Source organism: Podarcis bocagei (genome assembly GCF_964188305.1).
Source record: "Podarcis bocagei genome assembly, chromosome: 7".
NCBI lineage: Eukaryota > Metazoa > Chordata > Lepidosauria > Squamata > Lacertidae > Podarcis > Podarcis bocagei.
This window is the reverse complement of record NC_138132.1, coordinates 17,682,681-17,693,267: the sequence shown is the minus strand read 5'-3', so window position 1 is coordinate 17,693,267 and position 10,587 is coordinate 17,682,681. Positions and strand designations below refer to the sequence as shown.

General features: G+C 43.8%; 1 protein-coding gene across 1 annotated transcript; it reads right to left on the bottom strand.

Moving 5' to 3' along the window:
- Positions 1-1,269: 1,269 nt before the first annotated feature.
- Positions 1,270-9,872, bottom strand: LOC308590148 (phospholipase A2 inhibitor and Ly6/PLAUR domain-containing protein-like). Its single transcript, XM_081199908.1, has 5 exons — positions 9,762-9,872; positions 4,695-4,811; positions 4,031-4,183; positions 2,784-2,939; positions 1,270-1,533 (listed from the first exon to the last, which is right to left on the bottom strand). The coding sequence occupies exons 1-5, from the start codon at positions 9,811-9,813 to the stop codon at positions 1,382-1,384; spliced, it is 630 nt and encodes a 209-aa protein (XP_081056034.1). The 5' UTR covers positions 9,814-9,872; the 3' UTR covers positions 1,270-1,381.
- Positions 9,873-10,587: the final 715 nt, after the last annotated feature.

The window sequence follows — 10,587 nt, the reverse complement described above, 5'->3', positions numbered from 1 at the left end:
AACCTCATCTAAATGTATTCTATTTCTCTATCGTCTGGAAACCTTCCTTATTCTCTGGTACCTGGGCCATTTTTTAAGTGTATATTTTATTGGTTTTCATAAACGTATAACAATCACTAAACAGCTGCACACAATTGAAGTATGCCACCTTTTCTGCAATCTCTCCAGCTACCGCATAAGTATTCATATTTTTCTAACATTTGTTCTTCTTTTAGATTTGCTGCAAAATTATCCTACGTTATTTCATCAGCGTTGTATGGAAGCATCCATCCAGAGTGTGGTCATCTTGAACTAAAGAATCAAGAAGGTGACGACATCCAGATTTGTTGTCATTCTACTGATAACACATTGCTTAGATGCTTTTAGCTAGGATATGAAGTAAATGGCCATAAAATGTAAAAAAATGCACCAGTTGTTTCTTTCCTTATACTTGCACTGACATACTTGTAATAATAATAGGGGTTGCTCGTGTGTAAGTTGCCGTCACTCCTGGCTAGGTTGCCTGGTTAAACCTTTCTGTCTGGACAGCCCTTCACTTCGTGGCTGTTTCAGTCGCTAGCAGAATCCGTCAGTGGGCGTTTCTTAAACCTTTTCCAGCATAAAAGCTATTTGACGCCAAGTCTCCTCCTACTCTCCTTGCGCGGAAGTCTTCTGCGCAGGGAGGGTGTGGGTAGCGGAGGACCCGTGCTCTCCCCGCTGGTGTCCGGCGAGGAGTCCTGGAGCCCTCTCACCGATTCCCCCATCTGCCCCCCTTTATCCCTGGTGTTGCGCTGATTTCCTTCCCCAGCTGATGAGCTGCCTCTCTCCCTGCTGGGTCCTTCTCCAGCATCACTTGGGAGCCTTCCCTCCGCCTCTGGCTCCGATGTCAGTTCCCTGACAATACTGAATGGCCGTTCTGACAGTAAGGAAAACATTGGGAATGCAAAACATGAATGAACTTTGAATTCTCATGTTAAATGTGAGGTTTCTGAGAAACTCACATCTCCATTTGAAGCAGTTGTTCCTAGCTATTGCCTTGAGGCTCATGTGGTCCCGATGCCACGTTAGATATGGAAGACATGTACTATCTGTCAAAATTACAGACACAGCATCACCCGTGTCCCTATAAGGAAGTAGGTTTGAACAAAATACTATGTCAGTTCTCACACTTCCCGTCAAATACCCTTTCTCATCATTCCACACATTCTGCATATACAAAACAGACAGATACCGAATACAGATTCTATGTGTCAGAAGAGTTTATTTTGATCATGAATTCCACCAATAGTGAAAAAGAAAACCCAGGAGGCGTGAGCCCCTCCTCTCACCATAGGCTGTTAATATATTCTGCTGGTACCATGAACGGTGAATTGACAAGGAGGAGACCTTTCCTCTCTCCTACTTACCCTTCGAGCTCAATCTGCTTTGTGGCATCATAGCATTGGGTTACAATCTTATCCAAATTAAAACGGCCAAGTGTAATCTTTTTTCCATTAAGGGCACAGACGTCTTCAGTTGCACAGCCTTTGAGTTTCAATTTCTTAATTACTGAATCTGGGAAATAAAAAGCATAAGGTTTGCATGAGTTCTTTATTAGGTCCTTGGGGATAGGGAAGAACATGATTATAAAAGCTTAATGTGTTTGGAACCAACACATGGTATGATTAATCTGTCAGCAAACTATCACTAGTGCATGCCTTAGGAACCTTAACCTGTTAGCCAATGAAGCCCAGCAGGTGGCTACATTTGTCGCTTTTACCAAAGCTATACCCAATTGCCTTACACCAACAACACATCACATATGATATGTGTCAGGTAGATCTGCTGCTGCTGCAGAACAACCGGGAGCCTTGAAAGCCACTCTGAATTGCTGCTTGAGAAGCAGGGCTTGCAGTCACAGTCAATAGGCTGAACTCCTTGTTGCTGTCAATGCAAATCAGCTGAGTGGCACCAACAGGAAGCTGTTCTGGCATCAGGATCCAAGAACTCAATGCAACTAATTTCTGAGGAAAAATGAATAGTTGTGCACTGGCAGAATGTTTCTTTCTCCCAGCCTCCTTTTAAAAAAACTTTTGGCCAAGGTGTGTGGTAAGACACAGTCCTCCTGGACCAGCACTCAATGGTTCATACTGCTGTGTGGAGGAGCAGTCATGTGCTGGCTGGTTCTGCACCTTCCCTTCTATCCCTCTGCCCTGATGCCCCTTGTGCATTAGAGGGAAGGGTGTGCTGCAAGGAGCCTGTTGTACTTGTTTATGTTCCCCGCACAATGCAAAACCCTGTCCCTGAGTGAGTCTGTCCCCTCTAGTTCTTACCTAATTATAACAGGTGTAGATTGGAACCCAAAACAGAATAGAAACTTACTTGTCAGCTGGAAAATCCAAGCTTGCACTACCTTGTATTAGAAATACGTAGAAATTACCAAAACCTTCTACTAGAAGCCAGACTATAAATGATTTCTACACATTAAACCAATGCTTTCTGTACTTCAGAAATGCAAGGCAGGACAGTGCTATCTGGTCCTACACCCTCCCTTGTATCCCTTGAGGAGCCTACTGTACCTTCGTAAACACCCCACACAATGCAAAACCCTGCCCATGAGTGAGTCTGTCCCCTCTAGTTCTTACATAATTTTAGCGGGGGTAGATTGGAACACAAAACAGGACTAGAGCATCCTCCTTTTCCTCAGAGAAAGAAATATACACATAACACATATAAAAAGCAAACACAGATTAGTCATTGCTTTTTTGGCAGTGACAAAGAGACAGAGGAGCAGATTTTCTTGGCTGATTGGAAATAATACTCACATGAAGCCAGGGAAGTATAATCAATGCACTTGGTCTCATTGCCAAGGCAGCTGACAGTCCCCTTACTTTCGCAATTGAAATTTGATTGCAAATAGGTGAGGTCGAAGCAGGCTGGGCACTCTAAACCATTGGGGGAAAGATCCTCACGAGGTGGAACTATCAAAGTAAAAACCTACAGTCAGTATATGGATGCACTTCATCCCCCCTTCTCTTTGTTGTTAACTTGATTTCATTTATTTCATGGTTTCTAGTAACTTCTAACCAAAGCTGGAAGTGCTATCTCCATATTGTACTCTATATTTGCCATCAGCTTTGCAGAACAGTAACATCTGCTGAGCGTCTATAAATAATGATTTTGTGTTACACCTTTTGTCAGGTATGCTCATTTTCATTCTTTTTTCCAGAGTTCTTACTTTGTACAGTGGTACCTCGGGTTACAGACGCTTCAGGTTCCAGCACATCAGGTTACAGACTCCGCTAACCCAGAAATAGTACCTCAGGTTAAGAACTTTGCTTCAGGATGAGAACAGAAATCGCGCTCCAGAGGCGTGACGGCAGCGGGAGGCCCCATTCACTAAAGTGGTACCTCAGCTTAAGAATGGACCTCCAGAACAAATTAAGTTCTTAACCCAAGGTACCACTATATGTGGTGATCTAGCAAGCTATTTGAAGCTACAGTCAGCTGCATTCTCTTAGAAGTAATCTCGTCTCTGTCTATGGGTGCAAGCAAGTAGTCGGCAGATCCAGAACCCAAATTTGGTAGAGCTATGTCCAGAATTTCCACATCCATGCCTCCAGCCCCAGCCCTTACATGTGTGAAGTTTGACTGATCATCTACTACATCCATTCCAGATTCATCGTAGAATCATGGAACTGTTGAGCTGGAAGGGACCCTAAGGGTCATCTAGTCCACCCCTTGTAATGCAGGATACCCAGCTAAAGCATCCAGAACAGATGGCCATCCAATCTGCTTCAAAACCTCCAATAAGGTGATTCCACACTGTCCTGACTGAGACCACTCCACTGTAAAGCAGCTCTTAATGTCAGAAAGTTGTATCTGAAGTTTAGTTGGAATCTCCTTTCTTGTAACTTGAATGATTCAAGGATCAGTTGTAGATACTTATCAGACCCTTGCACCTAGTGTCTGAATGGACTGAAAGACAAAGATGCGCTACTTTGCCTGTAACTGGGTGGAAGTTATATGACGGGTTAATAAGTCATTAACTTACAGAGATGCAGATACTCACCATAGAGAGGTTCCTTATTACATTTCTCTGTTCCGCAGCAGAAGACCTTCATCTGGAGGTATTTACCATTGGCTGAAGTTAAACTGTAATCACCTGAGTGGCAACGTTCGGACTTACTACATCCCTGGAAAGTTGCCACTTTATACTTTGATTCTGCAAAGAACAAAAGGAAACAAATCACAAGATCTGTGAGAATTCTGATTAATTCCCTCGAAATGTATTTATTTTTAATGATGCTTCCCATTAACTAAATTGTTTACTCTTCAATGCGAAACTACATAATGCAAAGTTCTTGAATCAATAGATGAACCTAATCACCCTGTCCTGAACCAGCAGCATAATCAGGGTACCCCATTAGAAGGGTCTCGATGGAAGTCTCCATTTCCAGCAATGTCCTTATCAAGTCAAGTCAATCTGGGTAGACTGGTGCCTTGTGAGAGGCCATATTTCATGACATGACCCTGAAGTGATTTTCTGTGTGAGTTCATTAAATCACACCTCACACAGGGGAGGGTGGCACTGCGACTGGTACCGAAACCATGTACAACACATTGTGCTCTTTAGAAAAAAGCTGCTATTTGAATGCAAGTTATAATTTTAAAAATTATATTAATTTACACATGAACATGGGGTGAACAAGAGTAATTGAAAAGTTTCATCTCACCTATATTGTTATCCAGAACACCAGAAACACAGATTTTATTAGAGTAACAGAGCGTAGATCCATCGTTTTCACATGAAGTTGCCCTACTACGACAGTCAGAACATTCCAGAGATGTCACTGTATAAAGGAGATAGAGGTTGGTGCAGGAGATTTCCTGAGATGGTAACGAGCTTAATGGTACATCGGATGGAGATGGAAAGTAAGTCGATATTAAACATGAGAACCCCACATGCAAGTACCGTATTTTTCACCCTATAGGACGCACTTTTTCCCCTCCAAAAATGAAGCGGAAATGTGTGTGCGTCCTATGGGGCGAATGCAGGCTCCTTGGCTTCAGTGATAGCAATACGAAGCCTCCGAAGCCTACGCTCCAGAGGCTTCGCGTTGCTTTCGCTGAAGCCAGGAGAGTCTGCTCTTTGAGGCTGTCGGTGGGGGAAAGCAGCACTTCCCCCCAGCCCCAGCCCCAGAGGATCGGGGGGGCAGCGGGAAGGCATGTGATGCCTTCCCGCTACTCTCCGACCTAGTTTGGAGGCTGGCGGTGGGGGAAAGCAGCGCTTCCCCCCAGCGCCAGCCCCACAAGCTGGGTCGAAAAGCCCGCAGGATCCGCACAGCCTTTAAAGAGCACGCCGCTCTTGGGGGCTTTTCCCCAAGGAGGGAGAAGGGACTGACTGGCCGAGTCAGTCCCTTCTCCCTCCTGTGGGCTTTTGCGGGAGATGGGGAAATTCCTCCACCTCCCGCAAAAGCACGCAGAAGCCGCGCGCTCTTTAAAGGCTGTGCGGCGAATTCCCCCACCTCATAGAAAAGCCTGCAGGATGCCGCACACCCTTTAAAGAGTGCGCCGCTCTTGGGGGCTTTTCCCCGAGGAGGGACAAGGGACTGACTGGCCATTTCAGTCCCTTCTCCCTCCTGGTCAAAAAGCCCGCAGGAGTCGCACGCAGCTCCTGAGGGCTTTTGCGGGAGGTGCGGGAATTCCGCCACCTCCTGCAAAAGCAGGGAGAAGGTCTTGGAGTAGCGCACAGGCTGTGTGCGGCCTGTAAGCTGCTCCCAGAGCTGCAGGGGGGGGATCATATTCTTTTCCTTGAATTCCCCCCCCCCCTGAAAACTAGGTGCGCCCTATGGGCCGGTGCGCCCTATAAGGCGAAAAATACGGTATATCAAATATATTTCAGATTTATACATTAAATTTATGAAGGCAAATGCATTTTGATCACCCTAGTGCTGTTTTACAAACAAGCCAAAATACTTTAAAGTGGGAGACAATGTTCTTCTTCCTAAGGAGGCGGCAGACAAGCAGGTAAATATGTTTTAAACTGGAAGGCTGTCACTTTGATAGTAATGACTGGGTGCCAATGCAACATTCCCATCCCAGTAATTAGGAACAGAATCTTGATGTGTGTTGATTGTTTTATGTAGTGAACTGTCCTGTGATTTTTGAATGAAGGGTGGTATACAAATTTAATAAGTAATAAGTAAATAAATCTCTTTCACAATGGGGCCTCAAAAATTATTTGGAGGTGTTCAGTACATACTGTCAATAAGAAAACCTATCTATAAATTACTCTAAGAGAAAGATTAAGCAAGATTAAGATTTTGGCTGTTGTCTTTGTCCATGGAGTTTTCTTGGCAGGGATACTGGAGTGGCTTGCCGGTTCCTGCTCCAGGTGGATCACGTTTGGTCAAAACTCTCCACTATGACCTGTCCATCTTGGGTGGCCTTGCACGGCATAGCTCATAGCTTCTCTGAGTTATTCAAGTCCCTTCGCCATGGCATGGACTGCAAGAACATCAAACCTCTCCATTCTTAAGGAAATCAGCCCTGAGTGCTCACTGGAAGGACAGATCCTGAAGCTGAGGCTCCAATACTTTGGCCACCTCATGAGAAGAGAAGACTCCATGGAAAAGACCCTGATGTTGGGAAAGATTGAGGGCACAAGGAGAAGGGGACGACAGAGGACGAGATGGTTGGACAGTGTTCTCAAAGCTACCAGCATGAGTTTGACCAAACTGCGGGAGGCAGTGGAAGACAGGAGTGCCTGGCGTGCTCTGGTTCATGGGGTCATGAAGAGTTGGACACGACTAAACGGCTAAACAACAACAACAACAAGATTTTTGGCAAAAGCAGTCCTAGGTATAAATGGAGTTTAGATCAGCAAGCTATAGAACAAACCTACTCATGAAATCCCTATGTATCCTGTTTGGTTAAACCCATCTTGGAAGTGTCAAATGGACACAATGAAATTCAAACACAGAAAACCATAGTGGAATTGATGAAGTTCTATCACAATAAGGGAGGGCAGCTGAATGAACCTGTCCTAAAGATATTTGGTAGCAAAGTGCTTACTAAAATGCTCTGTGGTATTGAATAAAACATTTTTTGAAGCTAAACCCTTTCCCATCAGTAATATCAACAGTTTTTATCTGTACAGTATCCAGGCGGCCAACCAATAACGCTAGAGCTGCTTGCACTCAGTTCAGATTACTACTCTTTTCCAGACCTGACCTCTGCATTGACCTTATATACTTATACTATAATAATAATAATATTTATTTATTTATTTATACATACATACATACATACATACATACCCTGCCCATTCTGGGCAGCTTCCAACACAATATTAAAATACAGTAATGCATCAAACATTAAAAGCTTCCCCAAACAGGGCAGCCATATTATGGTTAATCAGATTCCTCCATAACATAAATACATGTTTGGAATAGACTATATTTGGCTGTTATGGCTTAAGTGCTTAAACCTTTGAGTTGACTCTCTCCTACTTTTTACTTCATAAAACTTAGGGAAGTGCTGGGTGAGATCCCATGGACAGTAATACTAAAAGGAAAGGGAGTTCATGATGGCTGGGAGTTTGTTAAGAGGGAGATAGTAAAAGCACAACGTCAGGCAATACCAATGAGACGGAAACATGGAAGGTGCTTAAAGAAGCCAGGGTGGCTATCTAAAGAACTTTTAACTGAGTTAAGATTAAAAAAGGATGTGTACAAAAAATGGAAAAGGGGGGAAACCACCAAAGAGGAATTCAAACAAATAGCCAGCACGTGTAGACACAAAGTCAGAAAAGCTAAAGCACAGAATGAACTCAGGCTGGCTAGAGATGTTAAAAGCAACAAAAAAGGCTTTTATGGGTATGTTCGTAGCAAAAGGAAGAACAAAGAAACAGTGGGGTCACTCAGAGGAGAAGATGGTGAAATGCAAACAGGGGACACAGAAAGGGCTGAACTCCTCAATGCCTTCTTTGCCGCAGTCTTCTCCGATAAAGAAAACAATGCCCGACCTGAAGAATTTGGAGCAAATGATTCAGCAAAGGAAACACAGCCCAGAATAACTAAGGAGATAGTACAAGAATACTTGGCTAGTTTAGATGTATTCAAGTCTCCAGGGCCAGATGAACTGCATCCAAGAGTATTAAAAGAACTGGCAGATGTGATCTCAGAACCACTGGCAGTCATCTTTGAGAATTCCTGGAGAACAGGCGAAGTCCCGGCAGACTGGAGGAGGGCAAATGTTGTCCCTATTTTCAAAAAGGGGGAAAGAGAGGACCCAAATAATTACCGCCCAGTCAGTCTGACATCAATACCAGGGAAGATTCTGGAGCAGATCATTAAGCAAACAGTCTGTGAGCACCTAGAAAGGAATGCTGTGATCACCAATAGTCAGCATGGATTTCTGAAAAATAAGTCATGTCAGACTAACCTGATCTCGTTTTTTGACAGAATTACAAGCCTGGTAGATGAAGGGAACGCAGTGGATGTAGCCTACCTTGATTTCAGCAAGGCATTTGACAAGGTGCCCCATGATATTCTTGTAAAGAAGCTGGTAAAATGCGGTCTTGACTATGCTACCACTCAGTGGATTTGTAACTGGCTGACTGACCGAACCCAAAGGGTTCTCATCAATGGTTCCTCTTCATCCTGGAGAAGAGTGACTAGTGGGGTGCCACAGGGTTCTGTCTTGGGCCCGGTCTTATTCAACATCTTTATCAACGACTTGGATGATGGACTCAAGGGCATCCTGATCAAATTTGCAGATGACACCAAACTGGGAGGGGTGGCTAACACCCCAGAGGACAGGATCACACTTCAAAACGACCTTGACAGATTAGAGAACTGGGCAAAAACAAACAAGATGAATTTTAACAGGGAGAAATGTAAAGTATTGCACTTGGGCAAAAAAAATGAGAGGCACAAATACAAGATGGGGGACACCTGGCTTGAGAGCAGTACATGTGAAAAGGATCTAGGAGTCTTGGTTGACCATAAACTTGACATGAGCCAACAGTGTGACGCGGCAGCTAAAAAAGCCAATGCAATTCTGGGCTGCATCAATAGGAGTATAGCATCTAGATCAAGGGAGGTAATAGTGCCACTGTATTCTGCTCTGGTCAGACCTCACCTAGAGTACTGTGTCCAGTTCTGGGCACCACAATTCAAGAAGGACACTGACAAACTGGAACGTGTCCAGAGGAGGGCAACCAAAATGGTCAAAGGCCTGGAAACGATGCCTTATGAGGAACGGCTAAGGGAGCTGGGCATGTTTAGCCTGGAGAAGAGGAGGTTAAGGGGTGACATGATAGCCATGCTCAAATATATAAAAGGATGTCACATAGAGGAGGGAGAAAGGTTGTTTTCTGCTGCTCCAGAGAAGCGGACACGGAGCAATGGATCCAAACTACAAGAAAGAAGATTCCACCTAAACATTAGGAAGAACTTCCTGACAGTAAGAGCTGTTTGACAGTGGAATTTGCTGCCAAGGAGTGTGGTGGAGTCTCCTACTTTGGAGGTCTTTAAGCAGAGGCTTGACAACCATATGTCAGGAGTGCTCTGATGGGGTTTCCTGCTTGGCAGGGGGTTGGACTCGATGGCCCTTGTGGTCTCTTCCAACTCTATGATTCTATGATTCTGTGATTCTACTTTCCTTGTAACACACGTGTCCTCACACTCCATTATGCTCATATATTTTACTCACTCTCCTTCCATCCCCAGGAGTAAATATTTTCAGTGTCATTGAAAGATGATTAAAAGAATCCAATTCTGCTTGTTTCTACTTACCTGGAGAAAGCAGGGCCAAGAGGAGGCAGGTGCTCAGAAGTGCTTTCTGCATTCTTGAAAGATTTGGCGACTCAGAGCAGAGATGTACCAAGGCAGAGAACTGATGCTGGTAGAGTCTTACATGGAGATATTTAAAGGCTATAGACATGATGTGGGCAACTCTTGGGAATAAATGGTTCATTGAGGTCTGGGAGTGGATACTGTGTGTTTGCTAAGAAATTTAAAGCTCTGTGCCAAAATTGGCTGATTTATTCATCTTTGAGTTCCATTAGCTGTTGCCAGACACTTCTCAGAATTCTTTTTCTATGTAATTATTTTTCAATTTATTCGTAACTCGTGTTAGCTTTATATTACATGGATGCACTGAAATGGATATACAGCCAATGCCTGAGCCCAAATTCCACCTACACTATTTTTAATCCACATCATTGTCTGTGTAAGTTCATTCTATTGCGCCACACAGTACTCACTGCACAGGGGAGGGTGGAACTGCAGGCCTCAGGTGTATCGCCTTCACATGGGGTTGCATTACGATGACAGTAGGAGCATTTCAGAGTTGTCACTGCATTAAAGTGATAGAAGTCGATGCAGGAGTTTTTGTGAGATGGTTATGAACTTAACGGTATATTGGATGGAGATGGAACAGTAAGTCTATAGAAAACATGAAAGCCCCACACGTAAGTATGTCAAATATATTTCAGATTTGTCCTTCAAATTTTAAATTTAAATTTGAGAAAAATCAGAATATACAAGGGTTAAAATACTAAAACAGATTAAAATTGCAAAAACCTTCTAAGCATCTCAGTAGGCTTGTCTAAACAAGAAT